Source organism: Macaca fascicularis, chromosome 1 (assembly GCF_037993035.2).
Source record: "Macaca fascicularis isolate 582-1 chromosome 1, T2T-MFA8v1.1".
Taxonomy (NCBI): Eukaryota; Metazoa; Chordata; class Mammalia; order Primates; family Cercopithecidae; genus Macaca; species Macaca fascicularis.
In genome coordinates, this window is record NC_088375.1 from 25,651,972 (window position 1) to 25,677,244 (window position 25,273).

Consider the following 25,273-nt stretch of genomic DNA (forward strand, 5'->3'; position numbering starts at 1 on the left):
TAGGCACTGTAGTCTGTGCTTGGTTAGCTTAGTCATCACCTAAGGATTAGATAGACATTTCTTTAAATGCCTTGAACCAGTAAGCCTGCCAGTCTTTGTCAAAGGGGTCTGTGTGTTTGGGTTGCCTTCAGGTGCCCTGGAAATTTACAACTCTGCCTTAGCTTTCACTTCTTGCTTGTTCAGAGCCTCAAGGTCAGCCAGGGTTGTTAGAGTAGGGCCTTCTTGGGTCCTTCTTTGACATATGCACGTCCTTATACATGTGCATAATTTATAAATTCCCAGAAATACTTTGTTGCTGTTCAAATTCTGCTATTAATGTCTAATTCTTGTTTTTTACTTTTAATTTTTTCTGGTCAGCTTCTTGTTTGCCTCACCTAGTATTACTGCCTCAAGCAACTGTGATGTTAAATCATTGCTGTTGATTATTTTTGACAAACACCCTCAGGATAGGGTTGAATATGGCCAAATTCATGTAAGCCCTTAAAAGGCAGCTTTTCCAGGGAACTTAAGGACAGATTAAATTGTGATAAGTCTTTGAGGATAGGGCATATGGGGGAGTTCCAAACTTGTTTTGTGACTTTCAGTGGCTGCGAAGTTACTGTTTTTTACAACTACCATAGTCGCAAGGCTGCCATTGACTTAAGGAAAATATCACAAGTTAAAGTGGCTCAAAGCGCACTATTCTTTGAGATTCAGTTATTTGTCTTGAATAAATGTTTCTTGGATTGTTCTAATCCCTTGGTTAATTTTCACAGTTCTAAAAAAGTTGATTTTGAAATTTTGTAGTGTTCTCAGTGCTTTTATGAAAAAGTATATTTTCAGAGGTCTTATTCAGCCATTGCAGAAGTGTTTCTTTTGTAACATTCTTATACTTTCCCCTCCTTCTTGAGGAAGGTTAAATTGTGAGGAAAGGTTCCTAAATGATTCAGATTTCTGAACATAACTTATAAGGGCATTAACTATAAGAAATAGATGTGTGTTTTAATAATTTAATTTTATAATAGCAGTGTGAGTGCATACAGCTCATAGTTCATTAATTAATTTGATTAACAAGTTCAGTATTCTGGTTTTTAAAAATAAATATCCTTGAAAATGTATGCTTCCAATAATTTCATTTGTAGACAGTAGTATACAAAGCAAAAGTGACCATTTTACTTAATAAAGTCATCAAAGCTAAGTCAATAAATTACATAAATATTTCTTACTGATGAAATAGTTTCATAAGTAAATTAACACTGCTGACTTGATTAGATGGAATACTAGTTACATTTTCACAAATATGAAATGAGTAAAAATTCTCATTTTCCTTGAAGTGTATACTTATTTAGGTTGAATATACTTTTTATATATTTTTTGCAGGGTATAAATCTTGTTATTCTGTGTTCGTTGCAAAATTGGTTCAATTGCGCGGTGGCTCAAGCCTGTAATCCCAGCACTTTGGGAGGCCGAGACGGGTGGATCACGAGGTCAGGAGATCGAGACCATCCTGGCTAACACGGTGAAACCCCGTCTCTACTAAAAAATACAAAAATTTAACCGGGTGATGTGGCAGACGCCTGTAGTCCCAGCTACTCGGGAGGCTGAGGCAGGAGAATGGCGTGAACCCGGGAGGCGGAGCTTGCAGTGAGCTGAGATCCGGCCACTGCACTCCAGCCTGGGCGACAGAGCGAGACTCCGTCTCAGAAAAAAAAAAAAAAATTGGTTCAATTGAAGCAAAGGACATTGATATATTGTAGTTCAGTAAATTAAAAGTATATATTGTATTAGTTCGTTTTCATGCTGCTAACAAAGGCATACCTGAGACTGGGCAGTTTACAAAAGAAAGTTTATTGAACTTACAGTTCTGCGTGCCTGGGAGGCCTCACAATCATGGTGGAAGGTGGAAAGTGTGTCTCACATGAGAGCGGACAAGAGAGCTTGTGTGGGGAAACTCCCATTTTAAAAACCATCAGATCTTGTGAGACTTACTCACCATCACGAAAACAGCATGGGAAAGACCTGCCCCCATGATTCAGTTATTACCTCCCACCAGATCCCTCCCACAACATGTGGCAATTCAAGATAAGGTTTGGGTGGGATCACAACCAAACCATGTCTTGTATATGTGTATGTAGTATATGTGTGTGTGTATATACATAAATATATATAAATATATATGTGGGGGGCGTGGCTTAAAGTAACAAATTTATTGTCTTACTGTTCTGGAAGTCAGAAGTCTGAAATAAGTTGTACTAGGCTAAAATCGAAGTGTTGGCAGGTGTATATTTCTTCTGGTCTTGCCTTTTCCAGTTTCTGGAGGCTACTTGCATTCCTTGGAGCAAGTCCCCTTCCTCCATCTTCAAACCTAGCAACATAGCATCTTCAGATCTCTTTTTCTCTCTAACTTTTTCCCTCATCTTATCTCCTTCTCTGACTCTGACTCTCCTGCCTTGTTTTGCTCAGTAAGACCCTTGAAATTATATTGGGCCTCTGTGGATAATTTTAGGATAATCTCCTTATGGTCACAATCCTTCATCAACCACATCTAGAAAATCCCTTTTGCAATCTAAGGGAAAGTATTCGTAGGTTCTAACAAATAGGATGTAGATATCTTTGGGCTACCATTATTCTGCTTACCACAATGATAATAAACCTTTTAAGACAAAAGTTTTCCAAGTAAATTTTTTAAAAGTATAAAACACCTACCGAAAAGTGCTGGCACCGTATATTTGTGCAACTTGGTTAATTTTCACAAAGTAAAATACATGTGAACTCAGCATCTAGAACAAGAAACAGCCCCAATAAGTCCTGTGTATCCCTTCAAAGGGTTTACCACTTTCTAGGCTCTTAAAAGTACAGGTTAGTTTGGGCTTTTTTACGATTTTATAAAAATTGGAATCATACTGTGCCTTCTCTTTTGTGTCTGGCTTTTTTCACACAGAAGGTTTGTGAGATTCATTTATGTTGCTGGGAATAGTAATGATTTGTTCATTATTACTAATGATTTAGTACTTTATTTTAGGAATAGATAACAATCTAATCCTAGTTTGTTGTTGGATATTTGGGTTGTTTCAAGTATTTGGCTAATATCAATAGTGCTGCTATGAAAATTCTAGTGCATGTTTTTACGTGCCCCATGCAGGCATTTATTTTTAGTGGAATTGCTGGGTTATAGGGGAAGCATATGATCAGCTTTAATAGCTATTGATTCATAGTTTTCCATTGCGATTGTTCCATTTTATACTCCTGTCAGAAATGTGTTCCGTTACTCCACATCCTCATCAACAGTTGATGTTATAAGTCTCTTTCATTTTGGCCATTCTGGTATGGTATAGTTGTATATCTTTGTGGTGGTAATTTATAGTTCCTTGATGGCTGAGTTTGAACACCTTTCATATACACAGTGTTTCAAACATAGGAATATTGTATACAGAAAACCATTATAGCGGAGGCACCAGGAACTGGTTTCACAGGAGACAGTTTTTCCATGGACATGGAGTGGGGGTGGTTTTGGGTTTAAAACTGTTCTACCTCAGATCACCAGGCATTAGCTTCTCATAAGGAGTGCATAACCTTTGAGAAACACTTCACCATAGGGTCCACACTCCTATGAGAATCTAATGCCATCGCTGATCCTACAGGAGGTGGAGCTCAGGTGGTAATGCTCGCTCACCTGCTGCTCACTACCTGCTTTGCCACTCACTTTCTAACAGGCTACAGACCAGTACTGGGTCTTTGGGACATAGGGAGAGAGGAACTTACTGAGGCAGGGTTTATAGACAGCCTCAACTTACAGTACTGTCATTGCTAAATTAGAAGTGGATACAGGCATATCTAAAATATTGTACTTCTTTAAAAAAGGTTATTATTATAGTAAAATATGTATAAAGTTTGACATTTAAACTTGTTTCGAGAGTACATTTCATTGACATTAAGTATATTCATGTTGTGTAACCATTACCACAATTAAAATTTTTCTGAGAGGTGAGTTATGCACTTAAATCGTTTCAGCATGCCACAGTTTTCTTAAACATTACCAGAGAAGAAAATTTGCTTACGTATTTATTATACAGTTATAAATTTACATAGATAAAACATAAAAAAATTAAGCTTTGAATAGTTTAAACAAGCTGCCTAGGGGAGAATCATTCTTCCCTGGTTGTTAGAAGTTTATAACTTCAAATAACTTTTTATCTGAAGTTAAGTTAATGCTAATCTTCAAAGTCCTGAATCCTATTAATTCAACAGTTACTTCTTATCTATTTCTATCTGTATTGTACCATTCTGAATCATAGTATGGGTAAGTCATGAATAACCAAAATGCATGGTTTTTGTAACCTTTACCTTAATCATTTTATGAAATAGTAGGAATATTTTTCAGAATCATCTGTTTAAATGTTCAGTGTGATTATCTGCACTTTTCTTTTCATCTTCAGATTATGACTGTACCCAATGACCCTTACACTTTTCTCTCTTGTGGTGAAGATGGAACTGTTAGGTGGTTTGATACACGCATCAAAACTAGCTGCACAAAAGAAGATTGTAAAGATGTAAGAATTAAATTTTTATACAAATGATGCAGAAAAAATTAAGGTTATAATTAAAATTGGACAGTAAGTTATGTGGATGGTAAGGTTATGGGTAAATTTTTAAATTTTTGTTTTGCTAAAATATTTAATAAGCATATATTTTTATAATCAGAAATTGAAAAATGTAAAATGTTAATATTGAAGTTGGGGAACTTATATTTTAATTGTACATTTAAAATATATTTATGAAAATTCAAATAATTGTTCAGTATGTACTCTCTAATATTATAAAAATCTGAAGAATTTATATCAATATATCTCATTTACTCATGGAAACAACTTCGACTTGCTAAATAGCAGTTATAAAAGCTTGTGGTAGTTTATTGTCTCTTTTTCTCCTTTTAAACCGTAATTACATGTTATCTTTTTAAAAAAGAAGTAATAAGATACCATGCTATCAACATGTTTGTTCAAATTTAGCTCACTTTCCTAAAGATAATATCTCTACTATCAGTTTTTTATGCTTTAATACTACTTGTCATCTCAGGCCGGAGTGCAGTGGTGAAATCCTAGCTTACTGCAGCCTCAATCTTCTGGGCTCAAGTAATCTTCCTGCTTTAGCCTTCTGAGTAGCTGGGACTACGGGTGTGTGCCACTATGCCCAACTAATTTCTTTTGATTTGTAGTAGATATGAGGTCTTGCCATGTTGCCCAGGCTAGTGGTGTCAAACTCCTAGGCATGAGCCACCATGTTTGACTTTTAATACTATTTTAAACTTATAAAGGCCTGAGAAATCATTCAGTCTTTTGACCCCAGACAAGTAATTCCAAGTGATTTTTCCTGACATACATTATTTAGAGCACAGTAGTTTTTCCTTGGATCATTTTGAAGTAGGAAATGAAATAAGAAAGTACTATTCAAAAAATATTTTTACTGAAAGTTGCAAAAAAAAAAAAAATTACTATTAATCAGGTTAAGTGCTTGCTAACTAAACCAGTTACCAACTGGTTAACATGCTTTAGGGTGAAAAGATTATTTTATATATTTGAAACAGAGAAATAAAAGAAAACAAAAAGTAGAAATTGAAAAACCTTTAGGCTGGGTGTGGTGGCTCAAGCCTATAATCCCAGCACTTTGGAAGGCTGAGGCAGGTGGATCACAAGGTGAGGAGTTCGAGATCAGCCTGGTCAACATAGTGAAACCCCGTCTCTACTAAAAATACAAAAAATTAGCTGGGTGTGGTGACAGGTGCCTGTAATCCCAGCTACTCGGGAGGCTGAGGAAGGAGAATTCCTTGATCCTGGGAGGCGGAGGTTGCCGTGAGCCGAGATCACACCACTGCACTCCAGCTCGGGTGACAGTGCGAGACTCCATCTCAAACAAAACAAAACCAAAAAACCTTTAAACATACAGTTTAATCAGTTTTTTTGTTATGTATTTGTATATAGACACATAAGCAAATAGGGAAACTTTGAACTAAACTCTAAGTTTAAATATCAGGTTATTAGAGGTGTTTGATATACCTGTTCCTTAGAGTAAGTGTACTAAATTTTTTTATTGCAAACTCTCTAAAGCTATTTTAGTGTTTCAGTGTAGTAAGATTCAGTTGTGCTTTTCTAAACAAAAACCCCAGGAAAATACGAAAACAAGTCTGATAAGACGTGAAAGCACTCTTTCCTTAGTAAAACTTTTCCTTTACGTATAAAAGTGAAATGAAGCAGAGAGTATAAAGAAAAACTGGTAACTAGAGTAATGCTTAACTACAAAAAACTTAGAATTATGAAAGGCATTTGGTTAATGAATTCTATATAATGAGAGTAATGTTCTAAAATTAGTAATTGAATAAAGTATAAGGTTAAATTGACTTAAAAACATTACTGGGGGCTGGGCGCTGTGGCTCACGCCTGTAATCCCAGCACTTTGGGAGGCTGAGGCGGGCAGATCACCTGAGGTTAGGAGTTCGAGACCAGCTTGACCAACATGGAGAAACCCCGTCTCTACTAAAAATACAAAATAAATTAGCTGGGCGTGGTGGCACATGCCTGTAATCCTAGCTACTCAGGAGGCTGAGGCAGGAGAATCGCTTGAACCTGGGAGGCGGAGGTTGCACTGCACTCCAACCTGGCGACAGAGCAAGACTCCATCTGAAAAAATAAAAATAAAAAATTGCTGAGAAGAATGAGCAGTGAGAGTCATTAGAGAAAACAGTATGGAATCAACAGAGTGCCTTCAGGATATATGTTTGGGGTACTAGCTCTTACATTTTCTAATTATTCTACAGAGATAAGTAATAACATTATAGTAAGACCTGTCTTTTGCAGGGTTTGTATTTATATGTGTACTTTATTTTTGAGCTGGTTAAGGAGAAAGGTTTTATAAGTAAAAAAAAGTATAAAATGTAAAAGTTAATTTTTTGCTCTATTTTAATAGCAATGGTTACATTTAAAATATTATGAATAAGCCTGGGCAACATAGTGAGACCCTATTTGTACAAAAAAATTTTTAAAAATTAGCCCGGTATGGTGGTGTACACCTGTAGTCCTAGCCACTCGAGAGGCTGAGACAGGAGGATCACTTGACCTCAAGAGTCTGAGGTTACAGTGAGCTGTGATCACACCACTGTAAGCCTGGGCAACAGAGCAAGAAATGTCTCAAAAAGAGAAAAAAATATGAATACTATATAAATAATAGTTATCATAGACAGTATGAGAGATTTGTCATAGGTAGGTTATAACTCCGTCTTTACTGTCAAGTGGGCCAATAATAGCAGGCATTTCTAATGGTACTAATGACTTAGTGATACATTATATAGGTAATTTTGAATTTTTTACATTTCTAAAGATGTTCATTATTCATGAGTATGAGAATACTTAACAGGCATTTCTGAGAAATAATTCAAATTGTATTATAACATTGTATGAAATGTAGCTAGTTTGGAAAGAGTTTTAATTGTGGTCACATAAATATGAGTTTCTTGGCTTATTACCATCTTTTTGTAGCTGGTGCTGATCTAGTATAATTACTCAGTATTTTCAGTCTTATATTTGAAAGTAATTTTTATTTTTTCCTTTTTAGAATGTATTTAATTGCTCAAATACTGATCATTTTTAAAATCCATATTTTAATTAAGTTTAGTATTTTCATATTTTTTCTTATTTTGATTGGCTTATAAGGAAAGTATACAATATTGTGGTAGAAATCTATCAGTTTTGGAGTTGTATGGCCAACTATAAAGAAAAGAGTATCTTTCTTAGAAATATTGATTGAGTATATTTATTTTGATTTCACATAGGCTGAATGTATTAGAAATAATTTCTAGTAGAAATCTGAAAAAAAGTTAAAAGAAAGCCATATTGTTTTTCCGCTCATTGTCATTCTTGACTGAATTAGGAATTCTGAGAATGGTTATTCTAATTACTAATGAGAAAATGTTGTAAGTATAATTTCACTTCTGCTGTATAGCTGTATGTAATTGGTATTATGTTATGTTTTATAGGATATTTTAATTAACTGTCGACGTGCTGCCACATCTGTTGCTATTTGCCCACCAATACCATATTACCTTGCTGTTGGTTGTTCTGATAGTTCAGTACGAATATATGATCGGCGAATGCTGGGCACAAGAGCTACAGGTAAGAAGATAATATTAGGGAAAATATAGGACTGTCAGTTCAAAGAGTAAATCTTTATGACATCTTCAGTTTTAAAATTTCTTGTTATAAAATTTCAGAAAATAGTATTTGTTTAGTATGGATTATTATAAAAAAATAACATTTCACCAAGTGTTTATGACCCTTTGGGATGATACTTTTGTAGTTTAACTTTAAAAAGTTGTAACATTTGATGTATTAGTTTGGCAGGACTGCCATAACAAATGACCACAAACTGGGTATCTTAAAGCAACAGAAATTTATTCTCTTAAATTTCTGGAGGCTCAATGTCTGAAATCAGGATGTCTTATGATTGGTTTCTACCGGAGGTTCTGTTCCACAATCTCCCCTAGCTTGTGGTGGTTGCTGCCAATCCTTGGCATCCCCTTGGTATAGATGAATCACTCTAATCTCTGCCACTGTCTTTACATGCCATTCTCCCCATGTGTGTCTGCGTTTACATTTTCCTCTTAGGGCACTAGTCATATTGGATTTGGGCCCACCCTTAATCCAGTTAGGGTGAGGTGGGCCCTCGATTAGTTACCTCATTGTAACTAACTACATCTGTAAAGGTCACATTCTGTTTAGAATAGTGACTTGGGTATGTATTAATATGTAGCATATATTTATTCCTTCTTACCTTATAGTGCTATTAATAATGCTGCTATTACCTTAAAGTGCTATTAATAATGAATTTGAATCTAATATAAACCAGTGCTCTTTCCCTTCACTCACTGTAGGATCAAAGTACTTCTGAAATAACCAATTAGAAGTCAACTTCCATTCACATATTTTCAGTAAAGGAAGGCCAGGATTACACACACACACACACACACACACACACACACACACACACACACCCCGAATGCACATTCATATATTCACATATTTTATATTGTTAAAAATAAAGGTGGACTTGGGAAGAAGCCAACAATGTCAGTAAAGATGTGCATAGATTATTGGGATGAGAATGCCAGATGAGATCTTTCTTTTTGAAACTGCGATAGCTTTTATTTATATTGCTACATTAAGTCACATATCTAATAATAATTGAGGAGTCCAGTCTATTTGGATATGTACATTTAGGGGAAACAGTAGTAATATAATATGGAATCATAGGCTTAATTATTGTTTCTCAACAGGTGGACACAATTGACATTTTGAGCATGATAAGACTTCATTGTGCAAGGTTATACAGCTTTGTGGGATTCTTAGAATTTAGCATTTCTGGGCCCCCAGGGCACAAAGTGCCAGTTGTACACCTATTATATTGCATTGAGTACCAGAGTTAATTAAAATTGGAATAGCATTCTTAACTCTGTACTATATAACAGGCAAATTTCGTGGCAATCAGAATTTTTTTTTTTTTTTTTTTTTGAGACGGAGTCTCGCTCTGTCACCCAGGCTGGAGTGCAGTGGCCGGATCTCAGCTCACTACAAGCTCCGCTTTCCGGGTTTACGCCATTCTCCTGCCTCAGGACTGGGACTACAGGCGCCCGCCATCTCGCCCGGCTAGTTTTTTGTATGTTTTAGTAGAGACGGGGTTTCACCGGGTTAGCCAGGATGGTCTCGATCTCCTGACCTCGTGATCCGCCCGTCTCGGCCTCCCAAAGTGCTGGGATTACAGGCTTGAGCCACCGCGCCCGGCCCAGAAATTTTTTTAAAAAGTAAAAGTTGTATCATCTTAAGGATATTGCATACATTGCATACTAATTTATGTAGTATGCTAATAAGTTATCAGTTTTTTGTAAAACTTTACTATCTTAATTTGGGGCAAACTTTTGGAAGATGACTTCATGTGACTGTATTTATAAATCATTTTCCTTAATTAACTCATTTCAACAAAGCGTATGTAATCTGGAATTCTAGACAATCATGAATTTTTTTTGTAGAGATGTTACCTTTATATCATATTCTTTTTTGTTTTGTTACAAAATCTGACTACAGAAAAAGAACCTCTACTAGAAATAAACGTGATGGCTTTTATTTATGTTGCTACTTTAAGTCACATATGTAATAATTCAGATTAAGAGTTTTAAAAAATGTTTTTCTTTAAAACATTAATTTTAAATAACTTCTTGTTTCTTATTTAGGAAATTATGCAGGTCGAGGGACTACTGGAATGGTTGCCCGTTTTATTCCTTCCCATCTTAATAATAAGTCCTGCAGAGTGACATCTCTGTGTTACAGTGAAGATGGTCAAGAGATTCTCGTTAGTTACTCTTCAGATTACATATATCTTTTCGACCCGAAAGATGATACAGCACGAGAACTTAAAACTCCTTCTGCAGAAGAGAGAAGAGAAGAGGTAGGTTTACTCAAAGCCGTGTCCTTTGGCCGGGCGCGGTGGCTCACGCCTGTAATCCCGGCACTTTGGAGGCTGAGGCGCGTGGATCACCTGAGGTTGGGAGTTCGTGACCAACCTAACCAACATGGAGAAACCCTGTCTCTACTAAAAATACAAAATTAGCTGGGCGTGGTGGCACATGGCTGTAATCCCAGCTACTCAGGAGGCTGAGGCAGGAGAATTGCTTGAACCCTGGAGGTGGAGGTTGTGGTGAGCTGAGATCGCGCCGTTGCACTCCAGCCTGGGCAACAAGAGTGAAACTCCATCTCAAAAAAAAAAAAAAAAAAAAAAAGGAAAAGAAAAAAACGCCATGTCCTTTATTTAAATTCAGAAAAAATTCAGTGACTCTTGGGGCCTAAAGGCCAAAAAGAAAAAAAAAAAACATTAATTTTCAAGGCACTTACAGTTCAGAAAACAAAAAACATGGACATACTTGAAAGAATAGAAGCTAATAAATTATCAGTTATTACTAATTACTATTATTATTTAGTTACTACTAATTTCTTTTTTTTTTTTTTTTTTTTTTTTTTTTTTTTTTTTGAGACAGAGTCTCGCTCTGCCGCCCAGGCTGGAGTGCAGTGGCGTGATCTTGGCTCGCTGCAAGCTCCGCCTCCCGGGTTCACGCCATTCTCCTGCCTCAGCCTCCCGAGTAGCTGGGACTACAGGCGCCCGCCACCTCGCCCGGCTAGTTTTTTTGTATTTTTTAGTAGAGACGGGGTTTCACTGTGTCAGCCAGGATGGTCTCGATCTCCTGACCTCGTGATCCGCCCGTCTCGGCCTCCCAAAGTGCTGGGATTACAGGCTTGAGCCACCGCGCCCGGCCAGTTACTACTAATTTCTAAGTAGTAATGACAAAAATAGTCATTACTATTTTTATAATTTTTATAAAATTTATATTTATATTATAATTTGTATTATAATTAGTAATAACTAATAATTACTAGCATCTATACTTAATGTATTAGTAATAATAAATTACTGATTTATTATTGGTATTCTAAATACTATTTCTAAAGTATTCAATAGTGAATTATTAGGGATAAGGCTTTAGAAAAAAGTATTTTTAATTTTTTTTAAAGAGAATATACTTGATAGCAAAATGTTTATCTTAACTTTGTAGATGTACAGCAGCAGCAAGAAAGATCAACAGTTCTAACACTTGCAGAAAAGGCAATTAAAATAATAGAAAATATGATGATAAATTTCCGAGAGACTAAATGTGTATGTCCATGGATCAATAGAATTTTTACTTACTACCATTTACTCTTCGTATATGGACAGCAATCCCTTTCTCTCCCAATTGTGCCACTTTCACAGTTACATACTAGTGATTTATAACATTAACCCTAGGTATATTTTATAAAATAAATATAAGTGGGAAAAAGATAAGTTAAAGTAGTTGTATATATTAAAAAGTAGGTGAATGAATTACTTTCACAAAACTACTAAAAGATAATGAATTTATTATTTATAAAAGGGGAAAAGTAGAAATAAGGTATCTGACGGTATACAACTGTAGAAAAATGTCTAACCTGTTAAGCTTCTTTCGTCAATATGTTTTTCATTTTGGCTTTTTTATTTTATAATGTTCTGTGTTTATTCACTCTGAACTTTGACTTGTAAAAGTCTTTTGAAATTAACCATTGATTTTTATTTTCAGTGACTTTTTGGTATTGGCTCAATGCCTATTAATACATTTTAAACGTTACTAATAACAGTGATTTTGGAATTCCTACGAGATACAAAACTATATTCATTCCTCATAATTTCAGGTATAGAGGGCTGTAAAATTAGAAGAGAAATCAGTATTACTTTATAAATAGACTTTGAGATTTTTATCATTGGAATGTATTTATTTGAATTAGGAAATTGATGAAGAAGGGTATGATGGCTAATAAAATGATTTTTGAGTTTATTCTGGTTGAAAACATGAAATCTGCTCTGTCATTTTGTTACTGCTGTATAAATTTCCCCTTGAAATACATGGGTAAGTAGTTATAGTCATACTGTGATTGTTACATAATGAGAGTTGGAAGTCCATAGATATTTTAAGTGGGCCAGCTAGTTTTGATACCATAGAATACTTAGCCAAAAGATATTTATATAATCAGAGTGAATGAGACTGAGTCATGAACATTTTTTTTTTTTCCTGGGAGCCTTTTCCTTGGTCTTGTTTATTGCATTAACTAAATTAAGAAAAATAATGCTGAAAGTGGATTTAAATTATGCTTATTGGCTGGGCCCAGTGGCTCAAGCCTATAATCCCAACACTTTGGGAGGCTGAGGTGGGTGGATCACCTGAGGTCAGGAGTTTGAGACCAGCCCGGCCAACATGGTGAAACCCTGTCTCTACTAAAAATACAAAAATTAGCCAGGCTTGGTGGTGGGTGCCTGTAATCCCAGCTACTTGGGAGTTTGAGGCAAGAGAATCCCTGGAACCCTGGAGAAGGAGATTTCAGTGAGCCGAGATCGTGCCACTGCATTCCAGCCTGGGCGACAGGAGGGAAAGTCAGTCTCAGGAAAAAAAAAAAAAAAAAACCGTATTATAACAAACCAAACAATTCAGAGGTATGCATAGAAGAAATTAATAACCTGTCTTATTTGTAATAAAACTTTGCTGATAGTGTTCGGACAAACTCAACTCACCAAATATTTATTGGGTGCCTACTATACACCAGGTCCTCAACTAAACTTTGGAAAATGAAGGATGATGAGACAAAGACATGACCTCTTACTCAAGGAATTCACAGCTTAGTAGAAGTAGAGATACAAGTAAATAAATATGTAAAACTTAATATAGAATTATGTATAAGGACTATGTTCTGTATAAGTAGAACAAAGTAGGGAGTAATTGATCTTAATCGGGAACATTAGTAAAGCCTGAGGAAGGTTTTAAAGCACGAATAAAAGTTTATTGTATGATTTTGTTTTATGTTTCCATAATATTTTTGCATTTTCTCAATTTGTGGAGGCCTTTCTATTTCCTTACCACCTCTAATAATTTCTTTCATTTTTTCCCCCTTCTTTCTTTGGTTCATTCTTTTGTCTTAATTTTTTTTGTACTTCCTGTTTTCCCTTATTTTTGTATCCTGTTTTCTTTTTATCATATCTCTTTTCTTATTTTTGACAGTTTACCACCTGCCCTACCTATTATTGGGCTTCTTTGTTGAATTCTTTCTTTCATTTTCTTCTGGGCCTCATAGCTTGTGCCTAAAAATATACTCCAGATCTGACTACTGCTTACCACCACCCTGCTACATTACCACCCTGAATCCGAGCTGTCAGCATCTCTGGCAAGACCTGTCCCCCTTTATACTTGATTTTGCTAGCTTTCTAACCAGTCTGCCTGCTTTCACTTCCTACAGCCCTATAGCTATACAGCATTCAAAGTGATCCTTAGAAACATAAGTTAAATCATGCCACTTTTCTCGTCAACATTCTAAGTGGCTCCCTATCTGACTTAAAGCAAAACTGAAGTCCTTATGGTGGCTTCAAGATCTTATACTATGTGGTCCTAATTATTACTTCTACTGTTCTCTTCTTTGCTCTGACCACATCTACTTGCTTAGTAACTCAGGCCAAGCATGACTCTATTTTAGGATTTTGCAGTTAGTCTGCCTGAAATGCTCTTCCCTGGATACCTGGATTTTTGATTCCCTTGTATTTCAGGTCTTTGCTTACATAACCTTCTTGGTGAAACTCTACTTCACTATCCTATTTAAAAATCACAGACTTTAACTGATACTACCTTTCCCCTTTTCTACTTTATTTCTCTCCATAACAATAACTTCCTATGTATATTTTGCTTTTTTATTTCATGTGGTGTTTGTTCCATCGGGCTGTAAATTCTGTGACATTGGGGATTTTTTTTGTGTGTTTTGTCCATTGTTCTTTTCCAATACCTGTAATAGTACCTGACATATAAAAGGTGCTCAAAAAAATATTTGGTGAATGAAATGCCATTTTCAGTATTCTTGACTAGGTTATTTCACATACTTAGAAAGTCAAACTTGGGATTGTTTTTAATTTGAAGGTTTTATTCTAGAAATAATTGCTGAAGTTGTAAAACCAGTTCTTTGCCTATGTAATATAAACATTCCTCTATCTTGAAACCATGAAGCAAGATTCTATTATATTGTTTTAAGAATAGTTCATATAAAGGATGAAGTGCTGTCCTTTTGGGAATGATTAGTTGTTTGAAAATTTGTACAGCTCTCACATTAAGCTTCCTTTGTTCTGGTTATTCCCTGTCACACACTTATGTCTTCCTGTGTAGATTTTACTATTATCAGTTGCCTTTAGCCATACTTATACATAATATGGAATTTATGGGGATTTTTTTCCTGTCTCCTTTGCTGAGGATGCAAAGATTTTTTTCTATTCATGTTAGTAGGTATGGTTTCCAGGAGAAATCAGAAAATTCAGTTAAGTGTCAGCAAGTTTTTATCAAAACCTGCTTTATTTTCAGAGAAAAAAAAAATCAATAAATGCTGTTTTTAAAAATAAATAAAAATAAAAGGAGGGACCCACAGAATGGGAGGAAATGTTTTCCAGATTGTGTGTCAGGTTACAGTTTAGTATCCAGAATGTATAAGGAGCACTTACAGTGCAACAATAAAAAGACAAATATCCAAATTTAAAAATAGGTAAAGGATTTGAATATATAATACTTTTTTTTTTCCCCCAGAGAAGACATATAATAGAAATGGCAATAAGTACATAAGGAGATACTCAACATTATTAGTCCTCAGGGAAACGCAAATCACAACCACAGTGAGGTATCACTTCATACCCAGTAGGATGACTAAAATAAAAAGGACAGACAATAACAAGTGTTGACAAACATGTGGAGAAACTGGAACCCTCAAAAATTAGACTTATTATATGACCCATACTTCCCCTCCTAGATATACAGGCTTCTCTTGGAGATATTGCAGGTTCGGTTCTAGACCATTGCAATAAAGAAAATATTGCAGTAAAGCAAGTCACACAGATCTTTTGGTTTCCCAGTGCATGTAAAAGTTATGTTTATACTGTACCATCGTCTGTTAAGTGTGCAATAACATTGTGTCTTAAAAATCAATGTGTATACCTTAATTTAAAAATACTTCATTGCTAAAAAGTGCTAATAATCATCTGAGCCTCAGTAAGTTGTATTATTTTTGCTGGTGGAGGTGCTTACCTTGATGTTGATCACTGCTGACTGATCAGAGTGGTGGTTGCTGAAGGTTGGGGCTGTGACAGTTTCTTGAAATAAGACATCAGTGAAGTTTGCTGCATCGATAGACTCTTCCTTTCTTAAAAGATGTATTTGTAGCTTGTAATGCTGTTTGATAGCTTCTTACCCACAACAGAACTTTTCTCCAGATTGGAGTCAATCGTTTCAAACCCTGCTGTTTTATCAACTAAGTTTATGTAGTACTCTATAATAGATCCTTTGTTGTCATTTCAACGATGTTCATAGCATCTTCACTAGGAGTTGCTTCTTACGGATAAGCAAAGAAAGTGGTTTGAGCCTCAGGAAACCACTTTCTTTGCTCATCTGTAAGGAGCAACTCCTTATCTGTTCAAGTTTTATCATGAGATTGCAACAATTCAGTCACACCTTTAGTCTGTACTTCTAATTCTAGTTCTTTTGTTGTTCTCACCTCATCTGCAGTGACTTCCTCTACTGAAGTCTTCTACCCCTCAAAGTGATCCATTAGGGTTGGAATTAACTTCTTCCAGACCCCTGTTAATATTGTCATTTTGACCTCCCATGAATCACAGATGTTCTTAATAAGGCATCTAGAATGGTGAATCCTTTCTAGGTTTTCAGTTGACTTTTCACAGATCCATGAGAGGAATCACTATCTATGGCAGCTATAACCTTACAAAATGTGTTTCTTAAATAAGACCTGAAAGTTGAAATTACTCTTTGATCCATGGGATGCAATGAAAATGTTAATCTCCTTGTATATCTCCATCAGAGCCCTTGGATGACCAGGTGCGCATTGTCAGTGCCCAGTAGCATTTTGAAAGGAATCTTTCTTTCTGAGCAGCAGGTCTCAATAGTGGGCTTCAGATAGTCAGTAAAACATGCTGTAAAGAAATGTGCCCTTACCCAGGCTTTGTTATTCCATTTATAGAGCAGATTCAATTAAACATAATTCTTAAGGGCCTTAGAATTTTCAGAATGGTAAATGAGCATTGGCTTCTGCTTAATGTCACCACTGCATAAGCACCTAACAAGAGAACCAGCATGTCCTTTGAAGTTTGAAGCCAGGCATCAACATTTCCTCTCTAGCTGTAAAAGTCCTAAATGGCCTCTGCTTCTGATAGAAGGCTGTTTCATCTGCATTGGAAATCTGTTGTTTAGTGTAGCCACTTTCATCAATTATCTTAACTAGATCTTCTGGATAACTTGCTGCAGCTTCCACATCAGGACTTGCTGTTTTACCTTGTACTTTTATGTTATAGAGAGACAGCTTCTTTCCTGAAACTGCATGAACCAACCCCTCTTAGCTTCAGACTTTTATTCTGCAGCTCCCTCACCTCTCTGAGTTTTCATAGCATTAAAGAGATTTAGGATCTTGCTCTGGGTTAGGCTTTAGCTTAAGGGAATGTGATGACTGGTTTGATCTTCTTTCTAGACCACTCAGACTATTTCCATATCAGCAATAAGGCTGTTTCATTTTCTTATCGTTCATACGTCCACTGGAGTATCACTTCTAAAGGTTCCTTCCAGAACTTTTCCTTTGCTTTTACAACTTTGCCGTTTGGTGCAAGAGGCCTAGCTTTTGGCCTGTCTTGGCTTTCAACATGCTTTCCTCACTTAGCTTAATCGTTTCTAGCTTTTGATTTAAAGTGAAAGGCATATGACTCTTCCTTTCATTTGAACACTTAGAGGCGATTGTAGGGTTATTAAATGGCCTAATTTCAATATTATTGTTGTGTCTCAGGGAATTGGAAGACTCAAGGAGAGGGAGAGAGATGGGGAAACAGCTGGTCAGTGAAGCAGTCAGAATACACATAACATTTGTCAGTTAAATTCAGAGTCTTATATGGATGTGGTTTATGGCCCCCCAAAGCAATTATAATAGTAAGATCAAAGATCTCTGATCATGGATCACCATAATAGGTAGGATAATAATGAAAAAGTTTGAAATATGAGAATTACTGAAATGTGACACAGACATAAAATGGGCACATGCTGTTGGAAAAATAGCACCAATAGTCTTATTCAATGCAGGGTTGCCACTAAATTTGTAAAGAAACCACAGTATCTGTGAAATTCAGTAAAGGAAAGTGCAATAAAATGAGGTACTATGTTTCAGTTCTTTTGGGTAGTTCTCCTGTATACCCAAGAGAATTGAAACATGTTCCTACAGAAACTCGTACATATGCTCAGTTCAGCATTATTTATAATAGCCAGTAAGTGGAATAAGTTTATTCATCAACCAGTTGACGAATGGATGAACAGAATAGGGTATCTTGCTAAAATGGGGTATTATTTGCCATGAAAAATGAAGTACTGATACCTACTACACTATGAATAAACCTTGAAAACATAATGCTAAGTGAAAGAAACCAAACACAAAAGGCCATGTATTGTATGATTTATTTATATGAAATGTTTAGAAAAGGCGTATCCACAGAGACAGGAAGTAGATTAGTGGTTGCCAGGATCTGAGCAGGGGATGAGTGGGGAGTGGCTGATGATGGTTTGTTTCTGGGATGATGAAAACTGTCTGGAATTATATAATGATGATGGTTGTACCGCTTTATGAATATACACCACTGAATTGTATAATTTAAAATTAAGTATATTATGGTATGTTAATTATATTTCAATACAAAAATGTTTAAAATGGATCAGATGTGGTGGCTCATGCCTATAATCCTAACACTTTGGGAGGCTGAAGTGGGAGGATTGCTTGAGGCCAGGAGTTCAAGACCAACCTGGGCAACTTGGCTAGACTCCATCTCTAAAAAATTTTTTAAAAACTTAGCTGGTTGTGGTGGCACATGCACCAACTACTCAGGAAGCTGTGGCTGGAGATCATATTAGCTCTGGAGTTGGGGGTTACAGTGAGCTAGGATGCGACCACTGCAGTCCAGCCTGGACAAGAGTGTGAGACCCTGCCTGGAAAAAAAAAAAAAAAAAGTTAAAAATGTAAACATTAAAGGGAGCAGTCAAGAGTGATAGGTGACATAAACATGTCAAGTAAGCTCTGAAAGATGCTGTTTGAGTTGGCAATTGATTATTGATCATATTATTGAGCATTTTTATAATTGATCAATGAACTTGGCAATTGGTCATTCACTGCTGACTGGTGAGAATGAAGTTAGTGGAAAGATAGGATATCAATGGAAAGATTGACTACAGTGGATTGAAGGAGAAGTGGTAGATTGAATATAGAATTTTCTCAAGAAGCTTGAGTAAAGTGATAGCAAGAGAAAGGACTGTAGCTGTAAAACTGAGGTTTTATGAAGTTGAAATATTGTTTTTTTTCCTTAAAAATGATAAGAACCTTTAGCATGTTGTGACAAAGAACCGAGAAAGAAAATGAATGTAGGCAAGAAAAGAGAGAATAATGGGTCAAGCAGGATACTCAAGGAGTTGAAGGAATGAAATAAAAAGCACAGATGGAAAAATTAGGCTTAAATAGAATAAATGATACACCTTTCAAGAAAGGCTGGAAGGAGTTACAAAGTTGTAGATGTAGGTTTAATTTGTAGAATTCAGCTGAAGAAAATGATGTCATTTTTATTTTCTCTGAAGTAAGAGGAAAAATTGTTAGAGGGCAAGAATGAGGGCAGCAGGATGGAATAGATAGCCTGAGGCAAGTCATAAAGGGTTGGAATAGATTCTGTTTGGGAATCGAAGAGTAAATTGTCAATAATAAGTAAAAATAATGAGGACTCCCCTTGTTAATTAGGTATGTGGGTAATTTACCTAGACTATATTTATCATCACAGTTGAAAACTAAGGCTCAAGATGGTTAAAAATGTCTTCCTTTTGTCAGCTGGAAGGTGATACGGGTGGGATTAGAAATCACATATACATGATTTGAAAGTTGCATTCAGACTCTTTAGGTTGAAGATATTAGATATAGGCTGTCAACATCAATGGATATTTACCCTCAGAATGAGTGCTTCAAAAGACTGATGTGACTTATACCAGTGTCTTTCATATTTTCATGTAGATCTAATTTGCATACTCAAGAAGTCGGGAGATGGAAATAGACATAAAGTATGTTTTAAGAGTACAGTAGATGAGTTTTAGACTTACATAGAATTTACATGTTCTTATTTTTTAGTTGCGACAACCACCAGTTAAGCGTTTGAGACTTCGTGGTGATTGGTCAGATACTGGACCCAGAGCAAGGCCGGAGAGTGAACGAGAACGAGATGGTAACTATGCTTTGGTCAGCTTTTCCTTGTATATGGTATTTTAAAATTAATATTTTAACTTCCGGTTTCTTCACTATTATAAATGATTCTGTAATGAACATTCTTGTACATAAAAGTATACTTATGCAAATATATCTTAGGATAAATTCTTAGAAGTGGAATGGCTGAGTCACTGGATAAGTACCTTTTAATTTTGATAGTTGTTATCAGATTACTCTCCAAAAAAGATGTGCTAATTTACATTCCCACTGAAAGTATAAGAATGCCCATTGTCCCATAGTACATTGAGTGTTGTCAGACTTCTCAATTTTTGCCTTTCTATTAGATATTAAGAGAAATGAAAACTCAGCCTAAGAGTTTTATATTAGCACATAAAATTTTTTTTCTTTCTATCAAGTGCCTTTGATAAGCATAAGAAACTACCCTGGGAGCTTTAAGATAGCACTCTTGAAAATATGATTAATCTATGAATTGTAATTCTGTATAATTATGTTTTATTAAATTGGTCTGTAACCAAAATCTTACTATAATGACCTCTGAAACATTTTTTGTGATCAAAAGCATATTCCCCAACATATGAGCTACATTATATAAAGGCAGTAGAGTGTAAAAGAAACTCCAATTTCACAGAAAATGTGAGGAGAACTGATTTTCATTTTAAATTATTAGACTATAGAATAGAGTTGTCACATTTTGAATTTGACATTACACTTTTAATTTGAAAATGCCCTTGGAAAAACTTGTTTACTTGCAGGAGGGAAAGGAGTGAGGGAGGAGACAAAATACTTTGTGGTTCCAGTTAATTTCAAATATCTGGAATTTTCTTACAGTAAATGATGATGAAAATGACTTTAAGGAAACTTCATGTAAAAACATAGGCTATTTTGTGTCTGTACTTCATTATAATGCTTTAGGGGGAGGGAAAACCTTTCTTTTAATTTATTAAACTTAGAATTCATGAGCCCTTCTTGGCTGGGTACTCTTAGAACTAAAAATTTAGGTTTAGGTAGGAGGTGGGAGGTTTAGAGGTACCTAAGAATAAGCAAAGACGAGTGAGAGGTGAACTCTGTTCTCGAGAAACTTTACCATACACATGGAGAATCACTCATAAAACAATTACTATAAAATGTGATGAAAGCTCTAATAGATTTATATATATTCGTACAATTTATTTAGGAAATTTGATTTTTTAAAAAATGCTTTCATTTTAAAGCCCTTCAAATCTAGGTTTTTGTATTAATGAAAGATTCTGACTTATTACTAAACTCACTGATAAGACCTATATTGTAATAGGAGAGCAGAGTCCCAATGTGTCATTGATGCAGAGAATGTCTGATATGTTATCAAGATGGTTCGAAGAAGCAAGTGAGGTTGCACAAAGCAATAGAGGACGAGGAAGATCTCGACCCAGAGGTAATTTTTCATATTAATTAAAGTCATCAGAAAGCTGGCAAAAACTACTTATTGAAGCCAGTTTTTATTTATATCATGTAAATTATACTATGTTTTACGTCTGTAATAATCACAAGGTTCTTATTGTATGGTGTGAAGTAGTAGAGAATAAAAGGTATTGGACATAAATTGTCCCTTCTGGTGCCATTAGACCTAGTGCATATCTTTTACTTTTCTCAAAGTAAAGTAAAAGAATCTGAGAGTCCCCATTTTAAGTGTTTTTTTAATGCGCTCTGAGAATGGAAATATGTAAAATTCTATGTATAAACAAGTTTTATGTAATTGGAAAGATTGCTTTAACAGGAATATGTTGTAGATAAATTTTTACCCCTCTTGATTGGCCTATTTTGTCTAATGGACCAAATCACCAGTGGTTATTATCACTGAAATTATATATTTGTGTGTGTAAATATAAATGTGTTTTCTGAATGTATCTGTTTAGAGTTGTTGGTTTTGGAAAATATTTAAAATTTGAATTTGTGTTAATCGGTGTTTTGAAGGTGGAACAAGTCAATCAGATATTTCAACTCTTCCTACGGTCCCATCAAGTCCTGATTTGGAAGGGAGTGAAACTGCAATGGAAGTAGATACACCACCTGAACAATTTCTTCAGCCTTCTACATCCTCTACAATGTCAGCTCAGGCTCATTCGACATCATCTCCCACAGAAAGCCCTCATTCTACTCCTTTGCTATCTTCTCCAGACAGTGAACAAAGGCAGTCTGTTGAGGCATCTGGACACCACACACATCATCAGTCTGGTGAGGATATTCCTCTCTAAGTATGCTGTGGTTCATCTCATGATTTTTGATAATGAAAACTTCTTAACTGGCTATTTTGAAAGATACTAAATCACATCAACTTCTTGTTGGAATAAATGATCAAAATGAGATGTAATATATGGTTATGTAACTTAAACACAAAAATTATGTCTTACTTGCATGAGTTTTAACAAATAGCAGGAATCTTCAATTTATATGAAACAATTATTTTAAAAGTACAGGTACCAAAAGATAGTGTTTTGACATAGTTTAATGTGCCTGACTTAAATATTATTTTATAGATTATTAGAGACCAAAATCTCTTCTAGATTTATTTGGTTTTATGTCTATATTAAAGTGATTATGAAAATATCAGTATTAGTTTCATTTTGCCTGTATTCTTGATTATTTTCCCTCAAATAATGCAGTACTTTTAATATACTCTCTATAGTGGATTTGATATGGTATTTTGTCAACAACATATAATTTAGCAAAAAATTTATTTCTCCAGTATTTACATGAAAAAGAATTATTTTACCAAATGCTTATCTTCTTGATACTTGATGCTAGTGTAAAAAACCTCTACATTCTGTTAAAATGCTGTTTTCTTCCCAGTATTATAAATCCTCATGGTCAACTTTTTTCCCCTAACTATAGAATGTGCTAGTATTTATAATAGTAATTTTCAACAGATGTATCTACAGTTTACTCGGCACTTTAAACTATATACATGTAATTATAAAAACCAATAAGATATTTATTCATAGTTTTCTTTGGTTCTTCTAAGGAAGAATTTTACTCAATATAGAGCCAGAATTATTAGCAACTAGAAATATGAGCTGGCAGGCCTAAGCTGAAACCTATAAAAAAATTTCTAACAGCTTAGCTGCCAAGCTGTCACTTTATTCTTACATCTCTGGAAACTAATGCCAGATTACCAAATATGGGATGTTTTAATTTAAGCACTCTTTTATCGGTATATACCACGTTTAGTAATTCATTTTCAGTTTCTATGGGAATAAAAGCCAGAGTCAATTACATAACTGTTAACACTGTATATATTTTATCCATAATAATAAGCTAAAGCTGAGCTGCAGAATCAAGGTTTTCACACTCAGTTGACATAGCATTTTAATTTATGGAAAAATAAAATATTTTGGAAGATTTGGGAGTTAAGGGCAGAAGTAGTTAAAAGTTTGTGTTTCAAAGCAGGTAAAATTGGGAAAAGCAAGAATTTTTAAAGTGATAGCATTTTTGGAAATATTCTTGAACATTTTGATCAATTATAAGTTTTTAGGAAAACTTATCAAGAAGACTCAAGCTTACATTTAGCTTCCACTGAATCTCAACTAATTCTAGTTGTTTCTTAAACATATTTATGAGTAAAGTATTTGGAACTTTTTTTTTTTTTTTTTGGTTTGAGACAAGAGTCTTGCTTTGTCCCCCAGGCTGGAGTGCCATGGCGCAATCTCTGCCCACTGTAAGCTCCACGTCCCAGGTTCATGCCATTCTCCTGTCTCAGCCCCCTGAGTAGCTGGGACTACAGGTGCCCGCCACCAAGCCTGGCTAATTTTTTTTGTATTTTTAGTAGGGACGGGGTTTCACCATCTTAGCCAGGATGGTCTCGATCTCCTGACCTTGTGATCCACCCGCCTCGGCCTCCCAAAGTGCTGGGATTACAGGCGTGAGCCACAGCGCCCAACCTGGAACTTTATTTTTTAAAGCTATTTAATGTATTTTAATACTGCATTTCAAATTGCTAAATTCCTTTCAATATTTAATGTAAGTATTAAATGTGACAGTCATTTGAATTATTGAAGAAAAAGTATTTTTGGTGATCATGTGATGATTGTTGAAACACTACTCAGTACTTTTACTCATAAATTATTTATAGTGGCCGGGCGCGGTGGCTCAAGCCTGTAATCCCAGCACTTTGGGAGGCCGAGACGGGCGGATCACGAGGTCAGGAGATCGAGACCATCCTGGCTGACACTGTGAAACCCCGTCTCTACTAAAAACTACAAAAAACTAGCCGGGCGAGGTGGCGGGCGCCTGTAGTCCCAGCTACTCGGGAGGCTGAGGCAGGAGAATGGCATGAACCCGGGAGGCGGAGCTTGCAGTGAGCTGAGATCCGGCCACTGCACTCCAGCCTGGGTGGCAGAGCAAGACTCCGTCTCAAAAAAAAAAAAAAAATTATTTATAGAAAGTAAGGAAATATTTTTAACTGGGAGATTATTGAGAGAATTTTGGTTGACTATGCTATAGATAATTAGAATATTTCCATGTTATCAAGACAGTATCACTATTGAGAAAAATGATTTGGTGTTAGATGTAACATCTAAAGGTTATGTCTGTAATTGTTCTGATAACAGCTTTTTCTTTATTATGGAGTTCAACATTTCAGCAGTAAGGACTTTGTTTCTGTTTTTGTTTTTTCTCCAGTCTCTTTTGCATTTGCCATGACCTAAGTCCAAATGTGTTTGTGAATATTGGGAACTGTCCATTGGGTGAATGTAGTAGATGGGAATGTCAGCTTAGGACCATGATTTCTATTATTTCCCTGCATAGAGATAGAGAAAATGATAAAATATGCTTCTATCTATACTCGCCTTGCTGTGGATACCTTTTTATGTAAATGTTTATCCCTTTGCTTTACATGTCCTCCATCATTTTTACTGATATCAAAGAAAGGGACAATGGGAATATGAAAATTTGCTGTGCTCCATCTCTAGTTGAACCTAATTGTCTGCCTTCTCTTAGTCTACAGTGGAATCACTGAATGATAATGAAGAAAGTTATGACCACAAATTTCAATGGGTGCTCAACACTACATCAGAGCAGTCTCACACTGTTGCTCTCCAGCTGTACAAAATGACTACGCCTTCATGTCTCTCAAACTTTAACACTCCCCTTCATCCTTGCCCCACTTCCAGAGTCTAACCTTTCATTCACAGTGAAAAGAAAAGTACTCATTTTCCTACTATCAATAATTTCCAAGCTTTCCAACATCTGTACTTACATTGTGATAGAAGCAGAAACACATTTTGGAAGAAATCAAAAGCTAGTCAATGTAGTTGCCATCCCTTTCCAGCTTCTCAAAGACTTTGCCTCTTCTCTTGCATTATCATTGCCTTTTTTTTTTTTTTTTTTTTTTTGCC

The 25,273-nt window shown here is 35.6% G+C and overlaps 1 protein-coding gene across 20 annotated transcripts in view; it reads left to right on the top strand.

The window, feature by feature from the left end:
• DCAF6 (DDB1 and CUL4 associated factor 6) overlaps positions 1–25,273 on the top strand; it is a 142,034-nt gene that overhangs the window by 50,282 nt on the left and 66,479 nt on the right. For all 20 annotated transcript variants that reach the window (XR_012419202.1, XR_012419194.1, XM_074004441.1 and 17 more), the window contains exons 5-10: positions 4,416–4,529; positions 8,006–8,141; positions 10,253–10,467; positions 19,809–19,902; positions 21,196–21,315; positions 21,855–22,115. Coding sequence is in view for 18 of the 20 variants with exons in the window: in XM_005539888.5 (XP_005539945.3) it covers positions 4,416–4,529; positions 8,006–8,141; positions 10,253–10,467; positions 19,809–19,902; positions 21,196–21,315; positions 21,855–22,115 (940 nt within the window). In the remaining 2 variants the exon portion in view is untranslated. The remainder of the gene's footprint in view (positions 1–4,415; positions 4,530–8,005; positions 8,142–10,252; positions 10,468–19,808; positions 19,903–21,195; positions 21,316–21,854; positions 22,116–25,273) is intronic.